We start from the raw sequence: 24,837 nt of genomic DNA, 5'->3' as shown, positions 1-24,837 counted from the left end.
ATAAAGTTACAGGAAACCGAGAAATAAGTGGAAAAACCAGCAGGTGGTCTGCGGGTAAAGATAACTGATCGTGCTAATGCTTAAAAGATATTTTCCACGGTGCTTGTGTGATCAGAAAGCGAAGCTATAAGTAACAATTTGAAGCAGCTATCGAAGACACTCGTGGTAAACCAATGTTGTTATTTATAGTACAACCCCTGAAAAACCATATTTCGTCTATCTGAGGTTATTCCAGGCCAGAATTAGAGAACCTCTGTTGAGAATCCTCCTAGACAATTGCACGGTTCTAATCTAGCACTTTAAAGTGTCTCAAGAGCGGCCGGGTACGGTAAGATCATTCCCTGACCTTAATTATAAGAGATAAAAAGGAATTACAAGCTAAGACAATTACCAAAATGACGTAGATCATTGAACGTGGCATACACCGATAACAAAGTTGTTTCCAGATCTTCTTTTCTGTTCTTTCTCTCGTTTGCTATTGGTTCTTTTGCTTGTACATGTATGACGTAGTAAGATGGATGGGTGAATTAATGTTTCAATCAGGGCCTGGTCAAAGTGCCCTCTTTTTACATATTCGCTGTTTGGCCAGCCTGATTGCTCCCTACGCTCTCCGGAAGCAACACAAAACAACAATACTGGACAAAATGAGCAAGGTAAAACTACATACAATAGATATTTTGTTATAGCTGACTCTCTTTTTGACTCAAAGATCAGTTTGGGACTGTCTCTATCGCTTTTGTCTACTGAAACTAGTAAAATGTTACTAGTATTCGTCCATTCATCCGACTAGAATTTAAATGTGTATCTTCGATGTTGTCTAAAAACGTGAGGTATACGCTTTCTTAATTAATTAGCCCGCGATTAACTTTTATAATTTTCCGACGTGACGCTGTCTTTAAAGAAACCTATTCAATTGATCAGAAGTGTTTTCTCAGTAATTACCTCAATTCACTCAATGACCGGGAAAAGTGCTGTAAAACTACTTTTTTGCGAAAAAAAAAAGTTTAAACGTAGCGAGTGCATTATCCGAAAAACGTGAAGTTTTAAAACCACCAAAGCCGTGTGAGCAATCCCTTTGTCGTCCGACGCCAGTTGCTATCCGTGGTAGGGGATATTTTCTTAATTTGAAATCATCTATTCTGATGAATTAGAAATATTTGGCGCAGCTGCCAATACTACCCTAAAACTAGTTGTCGCAGTGTTTGTCATTAGGTGCAAGTTAAGTACCTGCTGTTTCTGTGTGCTGTCTATTTGTCCAAAACGAGAGGTTTAAACAGCTAAGAGGTTTGTCGTTATACTATTGGCTGAAACTTGTAGGTGGCAGTTGTATCAAATTACAATGTTTTCGGGCGAAATTAGTCCTCAATAAAGTGCTTGAGAGATAAGAATAAGGATAATTTATTTAATGTCACATACACGGTGTTTGACAAGTTAAAAATACTACACATATCTATGTAATTAATTTGGTCGAGATTAAAAATAGTAAATAAGTAAATATGATCAGTGAAATTGTAGGTACCGATTACATCAAGCGCAATTATTGCATTGGCAGCCGGTAAAATTGAGATTATTTAAATGACTACGAAAAGATGACACATAAGGTACATGCGTTCCTAGCAACTAATGGCAGCTGGTTCCAAATGTGAGAAATAATATATATGTACGAGTTATGAAAAATCTACTATTACAAGAATTTTATGCTATACGTTTAGCCCACTACTTCTGAGATTGTAGGGTGTAACTTGGGGTTCGAATAAGTTAGCTATATAACATGAGTCATTCTCCTTAAAACATTTAAAGAATATTATCAGCGAGTGTTCCGATACGTCTGTTCTATACGTCTGTGTTCTAGGGTATTCATGTCCACCATCCTGAGAATTGAGTGATATCTATTCCTCGTGCCGGATTTTTGTGTCCAGATAGAGTAATTCCCTAACTGCTGCAGTGAGTTACTCCTGCTCTCTCAGTTTTACACTGACATTGAACGCTGAGTTAATTGTTGAAGTCGCAATCCAGAAATTGAAACTGACACTGGTTGTTAAAATATGTCAGTTCTTTTTCATATTTTTCCAGTTTGATTAAAATCGTCGTTTTTGCAAAATGATCTCAATTAACCCTAATGATGAACTTACGGTTATCGATCTGACTGGTTCATTTAACGGACAAAAATATAACTTATAAATGTAACTACTTTTGTATTGAAAATGATCGAGACCAAAATTCACTGAATTAGGTTGACAAGTTGGGGCAAGTCTTATAAAGATAGTGCTGTTGATTTACATGCCGTTCAGTCAGTCTCATGATAAGGTAGGGAGTTGCATTTTATTCCAATACCCCTTCGCAAAATCCGGCCAAGGTTTAACCCTAAGATTTATCTTGTAAAGAAATATTCTACTCCTTCGGGCTTTATTAGTTTGCTATTGCGAGACATGCAAGCTTTCTGCCGTTCTGATGCCGTTACAGTTTTCCCCGGAGTTTATTGCAAAAGTGTAGCATTTTTTTGTGCCTTAGGCGGTTCAGTATGTTAAGTCTGTAAATGGATGCAATAACTCCTGCAATAAATGTTTGGTTGACAAGCTTTATTTTATATACTCGCCACGTCACTTACAAATATCAAAATAAAAAGAATTGTCGAGAAACGGTCTGGAAAATGGTCGTCCTCGGACATTTGCCTTATAAAAGCTCATATCTCTGAGGAAACTGATTGATCGATGCACTCTTACTTTCTCGCCTTCCAGATGCTCTTGAATGCTATAATGATTGGATGGCTGTTCGTCGTTACAAGTAAGTAAATTAATCTATTATATGAATTGGAAATGATCACAAGAGGGGTTGGGAGAATTCGAGGCAGTTATGCAAACCATGTCCATTTCCATTTATGATTTCTCGCAAATAATTCCAATCTCAACACACCTATCGACCAATGAACGCGCGCGTACTACCTTAAATATTTTGTAAATTAAATTCTGAATGTTGAATAATGAGATATATGTTAGTGAAAGATCCTTGTCGTTTATTTCGTCTGGTTTCGCCTAAGGATAGCAAAGATTTAAAAAAAAAAATGAGAATTTACAAAAGCAGTTTGTAAAACTTTGAAATTGCACCGTGATATTCTAACACTGGGAGACGTGGAAGCCTCATGGTTAGTGTCCTCGACTCCTGATCGAGCGGTTCGGGATCGACCCCTGGCCGGGGACGTTGCGTTGCGTTCTTGGGCAAGACACTTTACTCACACAGTGCCTCTCTCCACCCACGTGTATAAATGGGTACCGACGAATTTGATGCTGGGGTTATAACCTTGCGATGGACTAGCATCCCATCCAGGGTGGAGTAGAAATACTCCTAGTTGCTTCATGCTACAGAAACTGGGATAATTAAGCTTCAGCCTGATTGGTCACTTGACTCGCGTGAAGACTTTATCTATTTCTAACACAAATAGCTTATTTATTAATTAGCGGTCAAAATCGCAAAGAAGATTTTTATCAATATGATTTTTCCACAGAGGCGGAATTCAAATGCCACAGTAAGATAGACATGGTTATTCTGTTGGATAGTTCGGCCAGTCTTCCAGAAAAAGTGTTTGACGCAACGAAGACGTTTGCCTCCGATCTTGTGAAGCACTTCGACATTTCAAAGGACAAAGTAAAGATGGCTGTTGTATCTTATAGTCAGTATGTCCACATACAAAGGAGATTCTGCGATGAACCAACTCAGGAATCTGTCTTGAAGGCCATAGATGGAACATGTTATGAAGGATCCTTCACTAGAATTGACTCCGCTCTTAATGTTGTTCACGACAAAATTTTCAAGAAGGAAGGAGGAGCAAGGTCTTGTGATAAAGGTAAGAGGAGGGAGGAGACGTTTTAACTTCACTTTATACGCTTGAGTGGAAGGCGCGGTGGCCTCATGCGGTGGCCTCGTCTCCGGATCGAGCGGTCCGGTTTCGAGCCCTGGCCGGGGAGATTGTGTTGTGTTCTTGGGCAAGACACTTTACTCTCACAGTGCCTCTCTCCACCCTGGTGTATAAATGGTTACTTGCAAGCTTAATGCTGGGGGTAACCCTGCGATGGACTAGCATCCCATCCAGGGGGGAGTAAAAATACTCCTAGTCGCTTCATGCTAGAGAAACCGGGATAATTAAGCTCCGGCCTGATGGGCTGCTTGGCTCGCATGCAGACGTTACACACTTTACCTTTATACGGTTGGAGAACTTAAAAGATATTGTGCCCAGAATCACGAGGCAAGGTTCACTATAAGAACGTATGCTTCACGTGTTAAAACTTCGTCATATTTAAACCTTGCTTCTTTGATCGATGCTGTAGCTCAGCGTCAGACCAGTGCGCGAAAAATTATGGGTATGACTTCTGTCGTGACTAGCGGTTTCCACTGAGGTTAACTTAACATGTCATGTAACTGTTCAACTGACATTTTTCAATGGTTTTCTAAAAATTGTAGGGGCAGTCAATAATTTATTTCAGGGACCCCTAATGCAGCCCTGACCACGCCTAATTTTTTCCCTCTCTGTTTTTCTTCGTAGATGTAAAGAAGGTTCTTGTGGCAATCACAGACGGGTTCAGTTCCCTCGGAATAGACTTTACAAAAAAGTTGGCAGACAATTTGAAGAAAACAGATGTCAAGGTATTCTCCGTGGGAACTTCTGATCGTGTTTACAAAGCTGAAGTGGACGAGCTATCCAGCGAGCCAAACAAAAGCCACGAACTTCTGAAAGATCTCGCCAAAGGCTCGTTTAGTAAAGATGAAGTAGAGAAGTTTGCGAAAGAAATCTGCAAGCACGAATAAACTTGAACTATGCACATGCATATTAAGTTTGCTTAATATGCATTAATTCTTCGCAAATTCCTTGGGACATTTAATCGTACCATGCCCATTCAATATTCCCCCCTGCAAAGCTGGCATTTTTGTTGTTCCAAATGATGAGAAACTGAATTTTATTTTGCCAATGACGAAAATATCATAAACAAAGGTTTCTGTGTAGCCGTATCAGTGTGGGAAATTTTTACTCAGCACAGCCACACTGTAGGACCTAAATTGAAAGTTGCAGCTTTGTGCAGTATAATTAACCTGTGTCAAATAAATGGCAATGCTGATGAGCAGCTTCCATCCCATTCTATTGCTTCAGTTGAAAGTTAGAATCACTTTGTACACGCTAATCTACTATTCACGGCTGTGAAAGCCAGTTCAATAGCCCTTATCAGCAGCTTCTGCGGTTACTTCTTTGGTTACATAAAGGGCGCGGGCAAAAAAAATCGCTGCTCCCGGTTGAGACGAATAAAATTACAATTCCATCCGTTTGCGCAATGCTTACCTTACCTGATATTTTCAAAACTCTTGTTAAGAATTCCACCAGTGTTTCAGTCCAAGCTTTCAGAGTGGAATCGGATCTGAACACTCTTCAACTGCCATCATTACACCGCATCAAATCCTTAAGGTTCTCTACCACAATGTTACATTTTTGGCAACCTCAGAGTCTGTTGCATTCAATATATGTTTTACCGTCCAACCACTTTCCGCCTCAACAATGACCAGTGCATTTGTTAATCCAATATGCTTTGAATTTTATAGTTGAAAAAGGTTCTCTTTTCGCTTTGTAGCAACTACTTGCTATAAAGTTCCGTTGAGTTTTTACAAGTTTAGCAATATCAGCTCTTACCAGTTTTCATGTTTGGTTAATGCTATCAATATTCGATACTTGAATTACAGGAACGATATAAGGACGGTGCCTAATAAATACAAAGGTTTTTGCGCCAGGTTAGGACCTTGCGGAAAAAGTAGATCTTTGCAATGGCTATCGGAATCCACAAAGAAAAAAGAGGGTAGCCACGCATTCTTTCGAAATAATTAACCTTGAATCTCAACAAAAATGCTGACATCAGCATTTTTCTGAAAGTAGAAGGAGAGGATATTTCTTCACAACTTTCTTTAGAATTTGCCTTTACATACAGAAAAGCAAACACATTTATAAAGATCTGAAAACTACATGATAAATGGTAACATAAAAACCGTTTTTGGTATACTTTTATAACAAAATCGTTGCAATGTGATAATAGGTTTTTGGCCTGGGAAAGCACTTCTGTAAAAACCTGGGAAACTCTCTTGCTGCGGGGATCAGTACCGGATCTGTTACAGGGAATTACCTTGAGAGACGTCAACAGCACTCAGAACTTAGGTCCAACGATATCGTTTTAATCCAAGAACACAACCAGAATGCAATCGGAACATAACCGGAATGCAGCCAGAATGTAACCAAAGAATATTTTACAAGGCACGACGATTTAAGCCGAAAGCACAATTCTAAAGGATTACGTAAAGCCATCAAAAATTCTTAACTAAACATTATCTAACACATTTCAGAAAGCTTGACTGGCTATAACGGAATTCAAAGTTTACAAGATTAACAACTTTCAAAACAATACAGGTAGGCAACAGCCTAACAAAAGACTATCGCAGGTAGCAATTACAGTTCAACGCTTATTACAGTTATGATCCTACAACAAACTAGCAGGTGACCATTACGGTCAATGAACTGGAACAGCAACCTGTAACTCAGAAATGCAAAACGAACTAAAACAAATATATCTATGTTGGATTTCTATATTTTCCGACAGCGAAAGCGAATATGTAAAACCAGGAGCCATAATCGGCGACGGAGACCGTAAGCGCGCGCCATTTCAAGTATTGGGGTTGTCCCCATGATATGGGACAATAAGTATGGGTTATTGACCAAGTGTGAAGTCAAGATGGCTGGATATTGGCCAAGTTCTTTTTTTGCGTGTTTATGGACCGAGACGGAGTCGAGGTCCATAAACTCGCAAAAAAAGAACGAGGCCAATACCCAGCCATCTTGATCGAACAAGCTTGGTCAATAAAGGATTTATTATATGGCTTTTCGGGGAAATGTTTCGTGCGGGACACGGCGGGTAGTCCCGAGCGGGCAAGATAGCTCCATCTTGCCCGCTCGGGTAGCCAATCACAGCGCAGGATTTGCTTCATCTTGCCCGCTCACGGAGCTAGCCATATAATAATTCTATTTTTAGAACAAATTGCGCCATCACCTGCGGTACACGCGCGTGCATGCTGCGAGGATTTTTGCGGATGTCGTGCGGGGGAAATGACGTCCGAAATTCCCGAAATGTTTCATGTTTTTGCCCCACAACTCAACGCGTTTACGTCTGTTGGAGTTTTGCTTAAGTATTTTCGTCGTAAGCTGCTCCAGTTTGAGTGAAGTAAGACAGTGTCGAATTTAGGTATGTTCCGCTGTAAGCTTATATATATCGCTGGCCAAGTTGTGTTCCGACTGATGCTTCTTTTACATGAGCTGTACATAACTCCACTTTAAATTTCACATATGTTGAAGATTAACAGCTTTTCCATTACACAGCAAAAAAACTAGCTGGATATATTTAGATATAGCAGAGCTTCAGGACTTCATAGTTTCATAGCTCCTCTTGCCACACGTTTGCGAGGAATTTGTCAGTCTATCGCGACCGAAAAGTAAAACAAAATAATTGCTAGTTTGAGTTTCGCTTGAATTGTAACTGAGCAACGCTTGATGTTTCATCGAGGCTTAATAACTTTACGTCCGTAGATACTACTCAGTTTTATTCGTGTAAAAATCCAGTAAATTCTCTGTTGTCGATGAATGAGAGCGCCCGCCGATGCGTGTTTTGTACAGTCAGTAAACATGACAAATTGTACTTCCGCCGCACTTTCGTGTGAAAACGTACATCGAACTCAAACAATAGCTCTATAGTTTTTAAATATGTTTAAGATTGATAAATGTTTGAGAACATATTAAAAGCTAAGCTGAAAATGTGTGAATAAAGCAGAAACAATCAGCAAAGTTACGATGACGCTTTCTTTAATCAACTTGGAATAACGATTTCGATTTTGTTGATCGAGTTATAAAAACTCCTTGTCTATTTTCATTTTCGCAGTGTAAAACTTCACTATGCTTATGTTGAAGAAACACACATGATGTTAGTAGCCTTTTTTGCATTCGTGAAATTTGTTGCAGCATCTCAACACAAAAGATAACGAAAGAAATCTTTGTCAAGATTTGTTGACAATTGAAAACACCGACTCGGAATTGAAAGTGCACGAGCTGCACTATGCAAATAAGCTAATTGTACGCGTCAGACTTTCCTTTCAAAAACCTTTGCAAACTCACCAAACAAGCAGAGACAATAAGAAACCATCAAAACAGGTTTTGGTTATGATTAAACATTGTCTGAGAAACTCACAAATTAACTCGATACCAGAGTAGAGAGTTTTCTTGCTATATTCTTAAGCATACGCGTGAGCTTACAACTAGCGTGAGCAGATCTTATTATTCATTCCCAGCGCGAGATTGAAATCTTGTTTTCGACCCTGAAAAACCCACGTTTTCCGTTAGCTCAGAGCATTAAACTACATATAAGCGCCCTGGTTCGTATTCCCTGCCTTATTCCCTGCCATCGCTGTGAAAAATACGCAAGAGAATCTCTAACTCTCACCATTTGATCACGCAACGTGACAACATCCATGCGAGAGCCCCTGACATGTGCGTGAATCCGCGCGGATATATGACGTCAGGATGGCGCAATTTGTTCTAAAAATAGAAAAATTGTCCCATATCATAGGTGCGCGCGAATCCCGAGACTTACGGTCTCCGTCCCCGATTATGGCTCCTGATAAAACGTACTTAATTATCTAATTCTCTCTCCTCACAACAACAGCACTTTTAGCGTCTCTGACAGCCCTCCTCTGTTTCAGCTAAAATACAGTCTAAATATCTTTTGATCACAACCAGAAACTAATCACCTGCTGAATAGGCTTGCCACTTCCATTTCATAACATAAAATATAGGGGCAACCGCGCGTTTTTTAAAGTTATTGATCCTTTTTTAAACTTTTTACGGTTCCTGTTACATTTATTCCTGACACCTCCCCAGTAAGTAAAACATTTGCGTATCTCGCACTTGTTTTGCTCGCGCACTACGCCATCTGCAGGTACATGTTTACAGTTGGATTTCAGTATAATTTTCGACAGATAACAGCTAGTTTTTCAGCTGGAAGACGTTAACAGTTAAAGGTTAGCGATATGCTGCTGTTCTGGTGTTCCTGGTTTAAGTAAAGGTTCATTAAACTTGATTTGGTCACAGTAGGAAAATTTTGCTTTCAATTTAGTCGTGTACTTGGTAGCGTAGTTGATTGCGTCATGTCAACCCAGCGCGCGCGTGGGGCTTAAGGGGGTATGGTACCCTAAAATATGGCGATGTTCATGAAAAATTCAATTTCTTGGAAATACAAGACTTAAGACCCTTGAGGACTTGTCAAAAACATTTTGAAACGATCTTGCAGAATTTCCTTCCAGATGAGTGTGAAATTTAAGGAAAGTACACAGTGGTATAAGTTTCTTCACGTGGCAACGGCCATAGCAACGACTGTTTACTATAAGAACGTGACCAAAAATATAGATTATTTTTAACTCATATGAACGAAACTATTTAGAAAAAACTTTTAAGACGTGTACAACTCGATTGGTATAATTATTTGTGAAAAGCTTTGCCTCAAATTGCCATCTCATTCATTTCCCTTATGACAAGGAATATTTCCCACAACTGCGGTAACTTTTTACAAAATAGAACAACCATTGCACCCCCTCCCCCGAGATCCAATCTGCACCCCCCCACTATTTGTGGCTCGTTAAATGCTTAATACTTCGTGTAAGAAACTTAAAGTGCATTTTTCTCAAAAGTTCACTTTTGTACCGACTGACTTCGCGCCAACATTTCTACTTTGCAAGGTTTTTAAGTAGAATTTCTGAAATTTGGGCTCATCAAAGACCAATAGTGTCGTAATGATATAAACCAAAAAAATCGTAACATTTTAAGGTCTGTCACGTGACATGAGATGATTTGTCCACTGTGTGTGGTAAAAAATGAGGTTATTTCCAAATAAAGCTGTAAAAAGTACTGAAAATAAGAGTTAACTGTCAAAACTTAGGTTCATATCACAGAACAAAACAGAAACTTACATGATATGCTTATTTGACAGTCAATTCTTGTTTTGTAAGAGAGCAGGAAGTGTTGGCGTCAATACTATACAACACTACTTCAAAAGGCTGTGGCTGGTTTCCATAGCAACCATTTTGAGTAAAACTCTAGAAATTTAATTTCTCTTCTTGAGTGCAATAGCACACAATTGATCTTTCTTCACCATATTTAAACAAACTTTTTGGTCCATATTGAGGGTACTATACCACCTTAAACCATGCCTTGCGTGATTCGCAGAACGTGTGCGCACAAACAAAAGTAGGCACCGTCCTTAAATAATTGCGTTAATTCAATCGACGATTCGATTTTATGATTAAATATGAAAGCAACATTAGATTAATGAAAGCATTTATATCTTTTTGACTGTAGATGGACTATCAGGCTTACTGACCAATCAGCTTCCTTGTCCTGGAAATAGCCCATTACCCCATATCTGGTCTCTCTTATTGCGCTTCGCGTCACAGTCACGCAACGCTCCCCGTTCCACGCGCGTGATGACGGGAAGCTTCGCGTGACTTCGGATCGAGTAGATTAGAAAGAAAAAGGACATATTTGTTGTCTTTTGCGTTCAAACATCTCATTATTTCAATTATTCTACTTATGTTATGGCCATTTTCTTTTCCTAAACATCCACCTTCGGAAAACATCTCCACAGGGGGCGGGTGTCAAAATTTTGGTTGCCCGTAATGATTCATGGGATTGCACACGGAAGTAACTGAGATTTATCAAGGTATATTTTCTATTACTGAAATATTTCCCACAATATAACCCTGATTGTTTACAAGAAATGGTTAAAAGTTGCTTCTGTCAGCAGTTTTGAAGTTGTTGCCTTGGAAACGCAAGCTGAAAGCGCGGATACCAAGCAACCAGTTGACCCATAATACCGTTCGGCATGAGTTTCGAGAACTCCTCCAAGTTGACCGGGGAAAATTCCTTCCAACAAATGTGGCAATTTTCTTCATGATTCTCCAGATGTAGGACAATTTTGCGCTTCTGATTCGACTTCTCTAGCTGTTCTTTTATTTTGGGATCACCATGAGTAAGTATCACTTTCCTTGAGGTCTCCCACTCAAATCTTTGTGTTATTTTTGTGGGCTGAATGGTGGTCGTATCTGTTGATAGGTCGACAAGCTCGCGTTACTTTTAGCTACAAGCCTGAGCAAGACGACGAACTCACGTTAGAAGTTGGAGACATCATCAAAAATATAGTAGATGTGGATGTTGGCTGGTGCGAGGGAGAACTAAACGGGAAAAAGGGAATGTTTCCAAACAATTTTGTCGAAATGATTCCTGCTAGTGAGGAAGTGGTCGCTCCACAACCCTCCACAACCTCGGCCTCTAGCACAGGTTAGATCATTAGTTTTGTGCACTTATTAAATCAAGAATTCTTTAACCATAAATCAGTTTCGTTTGAGCTTAAGATATATGGGAAGCTGAGACTTCAGTTACAGACCTTTCCACAGAAATCGTACTGCATATGGCTATTATTTACCCTGTGTATGTTTTGAATCGATTTCACTGTACAATTTAATTAGCTGAATAGTTTACACTTGAGAGGTTAGACTTAGCAGATTCGAAATCATTCTTTGTTTTCCTGTGCTTTTTAAAATTCATTTCGGAATACGTGTATTAACAACCTCTTTTAATGTTTTTCCCTCAACGCCATTGTTTCGTTGAGATTTCGAACCTTACGTCAGTTCCAATTAAAGTAGTTCAGACTTAGCTTCCTGTTTTGTGCTGAGGTTGTTGAAGCTTGTCTTTACTTGAGAAAATTCTAGGAATGTTTCAGACTCTAACATACATGTAAGCTATCAGAGACCTGTTCAAATATTTTGATTTCAACATGGAGTTTGATGTACCTTGTACACTTTGTACAAGACAAAAAGTGACCCTAAATTTTTATATTTTTTTGCCATTTTGTATAAATTTGAATGTCTAATTAAAATGGGTGCATTGAGTGTTTTACGCAGCAGCCATTGGTTCACACTAGAGTGGTAGATGTGAAAGAAAACCCTTGAAAAGTTCTGTGATGTGTAGTGCTCATAATTTTTCCTGTTTTAAATGACTTAAGCACTGTCAACTCGAAAGAAGATTCCTTTTGGTGATCAGTTCAAGATGTCAATATTTGTTCCCACAACAGACAACTCCTTAAGTATTCATCAGATTGCTTTGTTTCCCTTGCTTCATCATGAAACCTTTGTGGCCCTTTACAGGGATTGTTATGTGAAAGTATCAAAACATCACATTGTAGTTTACACCATATGGTGTCACATGATTCCACCTGATTGTAAATTTGCACCCAACATCTTCACTGTACCCAGCTGATAACATATTAACTCCAACTGACATTTTTTGTCTATATCACCCCTTTTCTATGGTATAGGTGTATTTTGTTACTTGAGTCTTTTTCTGTCAGGTGTAATTTATATATTTTTATTTTTTAATTTCCAGTTACAGTGGTACTGTATCTATTTGGTATGTTATCGCTAACTTCAGGGTTTAAATTAATGTCTTTGCTGGCTCGGAGAATTACTTTATTTCATCCAAACATAAATATATATTGAATCCTCCTCACAATGAGACTGCAACCAGTCTTCGTTTTCGGTGACAACAACTTAAGGCAATATTTGCCTTAAGATGTTGTCATAGGAAAAGAAGACTGGACTAATTTCAGGTAAATTATGTACCTGAAATATTTATAAGGTGAGTGGTGAAACCACTATCCATGCCAAAATGAATGAATACATGCCAAAAGCAGGGAAAACTGTCAGTGACTTTGGAGTAAAGTCATATACATTCAAATTCATTCTTGCTTTTGTAAGGAGCCCTAGTTCAGATTAGTTCAGATAGATTTAACCTGCCCTCTGTTACCAATTCTGATTTGGAAACACTACAGGTGTTCAAGCCAGTTCCAGTTAAAATACTAAGATACATGTGTTAAATGCCTCTTTAGTAAAAGTAGAGCAGTATCTTTTTGTTGAGATAATGCACCAAGTAATTTAAAGCAGCAGATTGAGCAGGGAGCATTTAGCCTATGAACTGCCAGAAGTGAAGGCAAATTTATTATTCTTGTGTATTATTTCCATGCATATTATTCTCTATGTTTGGCTGTCTCCAACTCCCAAGAATGAAATGCAATTTTGTTTACAGGAAGAACACTTACACTACTTACAATACTAATATTATACTTACAAACAACAACAACAACAAAAAATCCCAAGAATGGGTCACCTACAAAATACACATTACTGGAAATTTTGAGTTATCCCTGTTTAAAGGTGCACTTATAATGACTGTAGTATTTATTGTTAACAACAGTTTCAGGAAAGAAGGCCAAAGTGACATTTGACTATGAAGCCCACGATGATGATGAACTCACATTACATGTGGGTGATGTGATTGATGTTATATGTGAAGTGGAAGATGGTTGGTGGCGTGGCAATTTAAATGGCGTGATTGGTCTCTTGCCGTCCAATTTTGTGGAACTTATTGATGAAAAAGATGTTGCCCAAGCCAAGGACAAATATGTTGAAATACAAAGTAAATGTTTTTGAAGCTTTGTACATGTCCTGTGTAATTAACATTAAGGAAAGTTTGTTTCTTAGAGCTAGGCATAGTTTCTAAAGGAACATATCTGTCTGGTGAACAACAGCTATTGATTGCAACTCTTTTTGCTTTATGTTTTGTTTGAATTTCTGTCTTTTTAGAGGAAGTTGTACCACCAGAAAAAGAGGAGTCTGGGAGTGAGGACAGAGCTGGAACAGCAGATGATGATGACACTGGACTGAACAAAAGACATTCTAGCATAGGGAAGACAAAAAACCTGTTTGGAGGCGGGATGGGATTTGGAAACCTGATCAATCCTAATATTCTCGCTGAGAAGAAGCTCAAGAAAGTCCACCATGATGAAAAGAAGGATAAATCTGAGGAAAAGAATGTTCATACTGATGTAGGGAAGAGTGAAGAGACAGGAAAAACAAAAACACCTTTGGTAAGGCAACATTTTCCAAGTTGACACTGGACAATACGAAAAAGAATTTTCATGAAGCTAAAAAACAGTTCATGAATAACAAACGTGCCAAGATACATAGTAAAAGCTCAAAAACATCCACAATGATGACAATAGAAGGACTGGTGAAAATAAAAAGAGAAATTAGTCAGATTGCTACGATATTTTTGCTAACATTGATTTGCAAGCGCGTGATTTTATGGCAGTGTGAGCGTTTGAAAAATCTTATGGGATTTGTTTGTGGATGGCGAAGCTTGAAAAGTAGAAATCTTCTTAATTTTAAAATTGGCAATCTTACTTTAGAATTACATCATGCTATTTTCAATTTGTCATACATTTTGTACTGCTATAAATTTTTTCCTGTCATTGACAAGGTCTTACATATGCCAGTGATAATACAACTCTAACATCTGTTTTTGGAATTGGCCAAGGGGCTGTGAGTAGAGCGGTTGTCAATTGAGTATTGAAAGTAATCAGGCGATTACCTTGGTTTTGGTTTTACTGTGGTTTGAGATTGGCTGATTGCATGTAGTCTTACTGTGCTAATGTATCAATAGATAAAAAAAAATTCTCAGTGTACCATGGTATGAGTCATGTGGAACAAGATGTCACAATGTATGTTTGTTTAGCAGAGAACATGTCCAGTTAGTTAAAGAAGCAGGAACATTAAGTATTGGCTGATTGAATTGCAAGATGATATTTTATTTTTCGTTAACTAGAGTGCCAAGTCAAGACCAGCACCTCCTGTTCCATCTAGTCCTCCAATCGTTCAAGCAGGTGTGTAAATGAAAGTTATGTAACTAATTTATTGTCAACAAATAGAGCCCGTGTTTTCACGAGAGATGTTTACCTTGGTTTTGTTTTAACTTTACTGAAGTGAATCTTTTAATCGTGTAAACACAGTAGCAAACCTCGGTAAATGGCGGCAAAATCAAAAGTAAGCCAACCTAGGTTTATTGACAGTTGAACGCCTCATCAGGCATGGTTTAGCTCGGTAACTGACGGTAACCGAGGAAAAGCAGACGTTGTCGTGACATCTTGGCAGCAAGTATTCATGCGTTTAGCCCGTAAAGAAGAGAAAAATAGACAAAGATTCCTCCTAATAAAAGTAGGTTTCAAGTCAACGGGCAAAAAAGCTAAATTAACTCATGTTTAGCCAAAGAAATCCTGGACTGCTGTTTCCCTTTCATCGTCAAGTGCTGTAAGCGTTTCGTTTCTGTTAGAAGCTCTGTAGCTTTATAGTAGCAGTGTACAAGCAGGTGCAACTAGAAGAAGACCTACCACAAAGAGAGAGAAAAAAAATCATAAGTGAGGTCTAGGGAGAAGAAAAGCAAATGTTAAAATTTGAAGTGGCCCCGAATAAGAAGAAGTAACTGTAAACATTTACGTAGCCCGGTCTCCACAGGAGATGCCGTTTCAGGTTTTTTGCGGGAAGAGGCTCAGCGAGATATCAAATTTTCTTTCCACTATTCATGCATCTACAAAGCTTTACATTTAAGGAGAGTTTGGCTCAACATCACCGCCTGCAAATTGACAGTGACCTGCATTCGGCATTGGAGTAAAGTCAGAAATTTTATAATTTTCCAATAGTTTCTGTGCAACATTCCAACACTTGCTTTCCAAGAAAACCTTGAACTGTCCATTGTATGCGGCCTACTTTAGTTAATTAGTTCCGTGTAAACAGCTTCTCTAATAACTGCGGTTTAGTTACGAAATCTCGGTAAGCAGTAACCGTAGTAAACCTCTCTGGTGAAAACACGGCAAGAGCCAGCCATATGGTCTGTGTCTCAAGTGAACAGTGGTGATGGGATTGTATACAAATTTGCTGGCTTCAGGTGTTTATTATTATTATTATTATTATTATTATTATTATTATTATTATTTTACAACAGTACTGCAACTACTAATTATAGAAGTGATAACTATTCACAACAGTAAATTATACAACTGCTAACACTACTCTAATTGACAATACAATGCAATTACACATGCTACTTACAATACTAAAATTTGCATAACTCACTCTATAAAATAGTACATTTACCCTTTTTAAGTTACGATACTAATACCATTACTGATGCTTCTTGCATTCATGTTATAACAATAGTAGTAAAACACTAATAACTGATTTTGCCACTGAGACTGATTATATAATGTAAATTGAATTAATTAATTTAAATTTCCCATTTTTCAGCTTTCCGTATTGCAAAGATAGCGCTGACTTCAATTCAAGAAAATTGAAAGTTTTTTCCAACATTTTGCAATAATAATAATATTTTTGAGTTTGCACTACTAAAATCCCAAACTTCCGCGCTTGGTTTGGGCTTGGTTTGGGCTTGTATTTTCAGGTGTTTTGAAAGAGTGTGTTTTAGTACAGTTATATCTTGGTGTGGTTTATTGTGTTTCTGTTGAGGAAGTATTGGCTAATAGTTTCCCCACGGAAATTTGATGTTCAACAAATATGCTACTGTAGTTTTAAGAGTTCACATCAAATTTCCTAGGGGCAACCAACAGACCAATATTTCCGAGACATAAACACTCTATTGTCTTAATTGTTCACCACTAGATTTTCTTCCACATGGCAGTTCAAAATTCAAATTTTGTATTTTTCCTTTCTGATCCTCATTTACTTCATCTACTACCATGACAATTTGTATGGCACACATATTACCGAACTATAAGGAACTTAAAAAGACCAGTTATAACATGTGTGTTTCATTTTGAATGTAGTTACAGTTAATATGCAATGTGCAGGTCCAGAAAATATCCATACTCCCCCCACAGAAGGAACTGGAATTTCCTGGGGGGTGGGAGTTCTGTGAGACCAAAAAATTTAAAGAAACGTGTGAAGCATTATTGGAATTTCCAGAGGGGTGGGGGAGTCTTAGAAAGAATCCTTTCTGTGGGAGAGGTATAGATATTTTCTGGACCTACACAATACCACAATGCGATTTGACTATCTTAGAACTTTATTTTTTGCTCTTTTAGCCAAGAAGCCGATTGAACGTGCCAAAGTCACATTTGACTATGAACCTGAAAATCCTGATGAGCTGAAGTTAACAGTGGGTGATATTCTCACTGTTATCGACAAGGAAGAGGAAGGCTGGTGGAAAGGAGACCTAGGTGGAAAAATTGGCATGTTTCCTTCCAACTTTGTTGAAGTACTGCAAAATGCTGAAGAATTGTCGACTCCTGTGGTAAGGATTCAAACACTTGGTGATGTACGTTAAATTTCAGTTGAACCTATTCTTTCTTGGGAGGCGTGGCGGCCTCATGGTTAGTGCACTTGACTCCGGATTGAGCAGTCAGGGTTCCAGCCCTGGCCAAGGACATTGTGTTCTTGGGCAAGACACTGTACTCTCACAGTGCCTCTCTCCACTCAGGTGTATAAATGGGCACAGGCGAATTAAATGTTGGGGGTAACCCTGGGATGGACCAGCATCCAGGAGGAGTAGAAATACTCCTAGTTGCTTCATGCTACCGGGATAAGCCCTGCCTGATGGGCCACTTGGCTCATATGCAGACCCCACCTTTTTACATGTGGCTAAATGTAATTTAGGCTAAGTTAAATGTGAAACATGATTGCTAGCCAGCAGTCCCCCTCAGAGTGGGTATGGTGTGACCAGGGGATTTGTGCAGGGGCACCTGAATTTTACAGCTTGGCTTCAGATGTCAAGTCGATCCACGTGTTTTTCACTGCTGGACAGGTCTCATTAAGCTTTTCTCTCAGTCCAGTCTACCCCCTTTGGCTTCATGGCAAGGATGTGGTAAGTATCCTGTGTTCCCACTGTTTTTTCAGTGTGGCGGTGCCTGGTGGTTGCCACTCGCAGGTTTGTCATGGATACCCTACATGCTTGGTTTAGTTTGTTCTTGGGCTCCATCATCCTTTCAGGCACCATTCCCTAAGCTCATGGATTGTTGATGAGCTTAACTACTCTTAAGGTACATGAATTCTTAAGGTGTATCTTGAGAGTGAGAAATGTCAATTTCCATTTTTCTCCGCAAACCATGGGCTTTCAGACAAAATGAAAATTCAAAAGGATTCAATTTGCGCAGTGCCCGGCGCCCTTAATGAAACTCCTGTTGCATTGTAATGATTGAACTGTTACTAAACAAAAAGAAATGTAGCATTATTTTTGTTATTACAGGCTGCTGCTGCTCCTCCTCAAACTCACAAGAAAGGTGTTCCAGTTTTACCTGTTAAGAATGAAGTAAAAAAATCGCCAAGTGAGTATTTCCACCTCCATGTAGCCTGGGTAAGGTTTCTAATACAGTACCTGCCCTCAGGCAGTTTTATTTTGGGCAGAAGCATGATAGTGCTCAATCCACGCCTTTTAATGGAATCTTTAGATTGAAGAACTTTCTTAGCTGGCATAAAATTTTGTCTAAGTTGTTTTCTTGATTTATGGACCCGTACAGTTTGTATTATGCATTTGTGACCATTGCACTCTTTTTTATGTTTAGAAGTAGCAAAGAAGCCTGCTCCATCACTGCCTACTAAAGATGAATCAGACTCTGACGCCACTCCAGAGCACCACCATCCAGCAAGACCTGAAGTTAGGAAACCCCCTGCAGAGCCAAGTCCAGAGCCATCTCTCCCAGCACCAGGAAGACCCAAACCACCAGTGGTAGGTCACAAACCTGTTTTACCACCCAAGAAACCTCTACCAGCCCAAAAGAAGCCAAAGGGTTTGGTGAAGAAGCCAGAGAAAAAGGTGGAGGCGGCAGAGGACAATATGAGTGTTAATGGAAAGAAAAGTGCTGAGGATAGGAAGGACCGTGTCGATGGCAAGCTGTTAGAAAAAGAGACACCACCTACAATCAAGACAGAGAGTGCTGAAGAAGGTACTACATAAAACATTGTTAATCGCGTACTAGGTTATGCTCCCTGGGTTAGAATACAGCATGGGTCCCTGACAAAGCCATTCAGGTCAATAATCCAAATTGGTATTGTGGTATGCTTAATGTTGAAAGGAAGCTGTCAACACGTTGAATGGCGTTGAACAGAATAGAGACATTACATGTACTTAGCCTAGTACACCATGGTTACAACTTGGCTGAAGGGCAAGCCAGAAAATTGGTTTTCTTTGCAACCTGGAACTATATCCCAGTGCTCTGAATAAAGGCTGTAACAACTGCTATGGCTGAATATGTTTGATGGGCCCTTGATGTTTTGCGTGAACTTGCCTGTAGTCGATACAATTCAACCAAAAAGAAACAAGTTTTCTACGAGTGCAAGTATTACATGTAGACTACCAAGCTTGGAATGTTTCCTAATGACTTTCTGTTTCATCACAGGCACAACTTCCTTTGATGACATTCCAGCTACAGAAACATTAAACCATTTGACTGCTAACAGAGCCAAAGCTCCTCAAAAGAGGCCCCCATCCAAGGTGTTGTACCTTTATCTTTGTTCGTAAATTGGCAAATGTGCGTATGTAAAGTATGTTCAGTATACGAGTCAAGAAGCCCATCAGGCCGGAGCTTATCCTGGTTTCTGTAGCATGAAGCGACTAGGAAGATTTCCACTGCCCCCTGGATGGGATGCTATCCATCTCAGCGTTACCCCTCCCCCCCCCCCCCTACATTAAGTTTCCTGGTACTCATTTATACACCTGGGTGGAGAGAGGCACTGTCTCCAGCCAGGGCTCCCCCACAAACATGCATATTTACCTGTGCAATATTAATTGTTTGCATTGTGACAACTGATGATGTAGAACAAGAAATATGAAAGATAACACTCGCACCAACAAAGTAATAGCTTTGTGTAAACCTGTGAGACTGAGATAGTCTTGTTTATGATGTACAGTTGGGTAAAAAAAAAAAACTAGTTACTTGTTATTAATGTTGTTTATCATTACTCTTATTTTTTCCATTGGCTTTGTGTGGTATTGTGTATCAGGCATAATTGTTATGCAGTGCAGGTCTGATAGAGAATTGAAACCTTTTATTACAGGATGGGCGAGCAACTGACTCAGCTCGTCTTAGTGGAAGCATGTTTGATGATCTATTACCTGTAACTGTAAGTAATAAAGTTTTCCTTTCTAGTAACACTTTCACTGCCAGTGTCCAGCTGTCTGCACATATAACTAATTTAAAAAAGTCTGAATTTACGTAAACATGCATCACCCAATTTGTCTTGGCTGCCTTTTAACAGGCAGGAGCTTTAGTGTTTTCATGGCTCAGTTAGGCCTTGTTTATGAAACAGTACTAATGGGAGCAATAATACAAGTCGATTGCCATAGCCTGCCACCGCTTGTATGAGTCAATTCGTTTGTCACGCTTTGTCCAGGCAGGTCGCTGTTACTCAATTATTGCACTAGGGTGGAGCATGTCCTGTGCAGAAACACACTGTGAGGACAATATGTTAGGTTTCAATGGCCTCTGACTTGAGAGTACAGTGTACGACTTGTTAGCTTTCCAGCTATGAATCCAGCTTGTTCCGTTTTGGAACAATATTAATTTTAATTAACAAGTAAATTATGAGCTCAAGATTTCTATCGCGTGATAGTTGACAAGGGCGCAGCCAACGTCAATTATCGCGCATAGAGATCGAGATCGTTTTAGCATAAATCTACTAGTCATTCAAGGCTTTATCTAAATGCATGATGTTAACAGACACTTCAACTCGTAAACGCAAAGAAGCGGTCGCCATTTTGTCAACAACTACACACTGCTAGGCTACTCATCTACAGCTGAATAAATAGTGAGTAGCGTTGCCAATCAGAGAACAGCATTCGTGATAGAGCACCAGTAGAGCTATAGTAATGTATGTTGTACTGTGAAAAGGATAGATAATCTCTTTTGTCAAGTGAACCTTGTTGTATCATCTCTCCGTCCTTTTTCTTACGGATGGTCTTACTTCAGTCCTTCATTTATCGTACAAACTTCTTGTTCGCCTCGAAGGAACCAAGCAAGGTGCCCCCTGGGCGTCCTAAAGAAGGACCAAAAGAGCCAGCCTGGAAAAAGGAAGTCAGAGAAGCTCGGGAGAAGAAACAGCACACGGAGCCTGAGAAGGTGTGTGATGGAAAGAAAGATGTATTTATTGACACTACTCTCCTTCAAATTCTGATTACACTAACACGAGACATTCAGTGTAAATAATTTATTGAGGATGCGTCAGTCAGTCATCTGATGCAGATGTATTCCGTCCTACAGCATAATCTGTATCCTTGCAAAATACAACAACTGGTTCTAACAATTAGAATTTGTGCTACACAAGATACGAAAAACCACTAGAAAACCACCCTGTAGATGTGGCCGTATTCATCATCTAATGTAGCAGCACGAGAACCCAAGGAAAGGGTACAAAACCGTAGAACATTTACAATTATGCATACAAGCTGTTATAGCAAAAGCAAAAGTGGACGAACACGAAGTCCCTAAATATCCCATGACACCCCGCAATCCTCTCTATCGTGATGTCAGAATGATAATTTCTTACTAATTTGTCCCTGAATCGTCAGAAATTACATTTTGCCTTCTGTGAAATAATAATAATTATGAAACAAGCTTGCTGTCATCAGTCATTGCTCCTTTTCAGTCTCACTGATTCAGTTGTCTTTTGTATTAAGGCGCCTGCGTTATTATCGCCCAAAAGCGACGCGGTAGAGAAGCGAAAATCCCTGAGAGATGAGGCCCAGGTGCCACCAGTACAGAAAGTAGAACCTTTTACCACAGCACCAGGTGAAGTAGAGAAATTACGAAAAGAGGTTGCCGAGCTACGCGAGATGATCAGTAAAATGGATAAGAAACACAGTGAAGATATAAGGAGACTGGATGATAAATTCGCAAGCGAGATAGAGACGCTTACAAATGACTTTGACGAAGAAAGAAAACGCAATGCGGCACTTCAAGTGGAAATTGACAGAATAAAGCGGCGCAAGCCTCGCCAAGATTCTTGAAAATTAGCTGGAAGTTTCTAATAGAAGATCTCCAATCTCCAACATCTTTAGGTCTGCTTTTGTCACGGAGGTAACGTGATCAATTTAGGTAAATTTTGAAAAAAATGCATTACTTGTAAGTGTATAAAAAATACATACGGTAGGTTATAGTGTTAGCTTAGTTAGTGCACAACGAAATTCGATATAAAGAACAGATAGATGCTTTGAAAAAGAAACTACAGATGGCAGGAGGAAGATTTTTTCGACTTCACAAAATTACGAGCTACCAAAGAATTAATGGTTCACCATCGTTTTAAACACCAGGCTTGATTTCCGCCGCTCTCTCGTGCCCAGGCTACGTTCCGTCAGGGAAGGTTTGCGGGCTCTTTTCCCGAACAGCGGCTGGCAAATTTAACCTAGAAGGTACGCGAATGGTCAAGATCAAGACGGATTGCGAACTATTAATTGACTTGAAAAAATTAGGCTGTAGTTTTTAAGTGCGATAAAACCTTTCGGCAATGAAACCCACCTGACAAGTTGGAACTCTTTGTGACTATTGAAAAGTACCCTAGGCAGATTCTCTGTCTCGTAGGGAAAAGGTCTTTGAAATTCAGTTTGAACCATCTTGTACAGCATGATCAGTAAACAGTGCCACATGAAAGTACTGAGCTATAGCTTTCATTTGAATGGTCACTCACTGAGGTTTTATTGACATACTAAACATTTTGAGTCACCTTGTACAGCATAATAAACAGTATCACGTCTAAGCACTGCTCAGTAGCTTTTTGTTTGAGTGATCACAGTAGAACCACGTTAATTCATTTACGGTTTGACGGCTGGGATTGAGTGGTGAATGTTTGACATCGTTTTGATATCTTTTTGTTGGGTTTCCTTATCTTGTACCCAATCAAAGAACGACTTAGCTTACATGCAATGTAAAGCTTTTGATTTCTTTGCCAAGAGTGGCCTAACCAACGTAAAGATGTCAGACTGTTTTTAAGAATAAGTCAAGCACCGTGCGTGCTACAGATTGAACCGAACCCTGTGCCTCCTGAAGAATGCCAAAATTTAGAATATACGTACCTTTCATGTGGTGAAAAATGAAAGTGAAACATGAAAGTGCTGCTCAGTAGCTTTTGTCAAATGGCTACTCTAGCCACTAGTTTTTATACATCAACTTTAAGGTGGGAAACACTTTGTACTGCATAGTAAGCATTTTAAAAACTGGATCAATTTAAGAGTTTTCACTGGCTTAGCTATCATGGTATACGAGCCATTATACCATGCTCTACAAATATGGTACACACACGCGTAATTTTGGGGGGCGTTTTTAATTTTAGTTTAGTTTTTCTATGTTTTGGGGGCGTTTTTAAATAATACAATTATTCCACTCGCGCTTGTTGGATATGGGATGATATCCAAAGCGCGCTCTTGGAATACAGTAATTGGTAAATACTACATGTGTGATTACTACTCAAATCCTTGTATTTGAATGTTACATATGTTACTGAACTTTTGTGCACTGACTCTGAAGCAATGTAATCAATTCACCCAGTTCTCAGAGGTTTTCTTTCTTCTCTTTAAACCTCAATCAAATTTCGATCCCAAAGTGGGAAGCTTTTGGATCGAGGATGGGATTTATACTATAAGTTAGATCCACCTTGTACCACAAATGTAACGATGTCTGCTCAAAAGATTTTGGACACTTCCTGTTTCAGGCAAGGGGCCTTTTTCTTCACCCCCCCCCCCCCTACCCCCCTCCTCCCTCCTCTTCGCCACTCCAGGTTCAGCGTTGATCTCGATCCGATTATTCGGACATTTCTTTTGGGGTGGTAGGGGGGAACTGAATGATGACTACTTACTTAAGTGATTTGTCACAAAGTGGCATTTTGTATACAAGTATCTAAGATTTTTTGACCGGGAATTTACATACAAATCAATAGCTTTTATTTCAGTACTTCAGGATTTAATTTACCCAAAAGAAGCTGGACCCACCGATGGCATTGTATATAGGGGCTAGGTCACCCAATTTTAGGTAATGTTAGCCCTTATCAGCTGGTCATAGAATTAACTGGAATATCACAATATCCTTTAAAATATGTAGGAAGACTTGAAAGAAACAGGAAAGCCAAAAACGGGTGTTGGTAGACAAAATTGGAGAACATTAAAACGGATTGTATTATAGTAAACTCGAAGAACATCGACCCCATTCTAGTATAGTGTGCGACCAGGCATTCTTTTTTGAGGAGAATGGGGGAAGGAAAAATAAAAAAAGAACGCCTGATCTCGGGTTGTCTCTTACGTTAGCCTGTGTAATTTTCGTTTATTATGCTCGGAATTCATGCTTTGATATGTGGTGAAGATTTTGAACTGAGTTTAGAACTCAGCTGACGAAAATAAGCATAATTACCTAAAATATTGACCTAGCCCGTTTAAGGATCGAAAGTTTTATACAGTATACAAATGTTATTATCTTAGACTCTACACTCATTTTGAGCTAATGATATGATGACATTACATTCACTAATTTCATGCCTCAATTAAAATAACAGAGAATCGTTCAAGGGTTTGTTAAACGCTTAAAAGTTTTGATAGAATTAGAGATTTGTTATTATAATTGTTCAACGAAATAAACTGAGAATGAAATACACTTCAGTATCGCTCTTTTGTTTGGTTCAGTTAGTTACTAATTAATAGATGAGGTAAACTGTAAACAAACTAGCAGTCTGTCCACAGACCCACTTTGAGTTCGTCGAGCCCCAAAGACTGTCAATTTCGAAAGTAACGAGGGTCGCTACTTTCGGAAGTTTACGGAAACGAAAGTTGACTGTAGTAGAGAGCGGGGAAGGGGGCTGGGGGAGAGACAGAAAGAGGGAATATGGTAGTCGGTT

General features: G+C 39.2%; 2 protein-coding genes across 3 annotated transcripts; both read left to right on the top strand.

Moving 5' to 3' along the window:
- The first annotated feature begins 482 nt into the window (after positions 1-482).
- On the top strand, positions 483-5,126 carry LOC110058536 (matrilin-3-like). Of its 2 annotated transcripts, XM_089283183.1 has the most exons (5): positions 585-653; positions 2,234-2,307; positions 2,739-2,784; positions 3,503-3,841; positions 4,538-5,126. In XM_089283183.1, exons 2-5 carry the CDS (start codon positions 2,281-2,283, stop codon positions 4,798-4,800), a joined length of 675 nt encoding a protein of 224 aa, XP_089139309.1. In that variant the 5' UTR covers positions 585-653; positions 2,234-2,280; the 3' UTR covers positions 4,801-5,126. The 2 variants fall into 2 exon arrangements, with proteins under 2 accessions (XP_020620847.2, XP_089139309.1); XM_020765188.2 differs by lacking the exon at positions 2,234-2,307 and having other exon boundaries at positions 483-653.
- A 5,811-nt stretch (positions 5,127-10,937) lies between these two features.
- On the top strand, positions 10,938-24,596 carry LOC110058498 (SH3 domain-containing kinase-binding protein 1-like). The gene is made up of 12 exons (XM_089283181.1): positions 10,938-11,093; positions 11,177-11,401; positions 13,373-13,594; positions 13,762-14,045; positions 14,783-14,840; positions 17,052-17,260; positions 18,212-18,290; positions 18,528-18,908; positions 19,362-19,456; positions 20,020-20,085; positions 20,970-21,080; positions 21,638-24,596. The coding sequence occupies exons 1-12, from the start codon at positions 11,090-11,092 to the stop codon at positions 21,965-21,967; spliced, it is 2,064 nt and encodes a 687-aa protein (XP_089139307.1). The 5' UTR covers positions 10,938-11,089; the 3' UTR covers positions 21,968-24,596.
- The last annotated feature ends 241 nt before the right edge of the window (positions 24,597-24,837 follow it).

Source organism: Orbicella faveolata, unplaced genomic scaffold, assembly GCF_042242905.1.
Source record: "Orbicella faveolata isolate gen_17 unplaced genomic scaffold, um_ofav_v1 contig_12, whole genome shotgun sequence".
Lineage (NCBI taxonomy): Eukaryota > Metazoa > Cnidaria > Anthozoa > Scleractinia > Merulinidae > Orbicella > Orbicella faveolata.
Note: the sequence above shows the minus strand (reverse complement) of the source record. Positions and strands in the feature narration are given on the sequence as shown.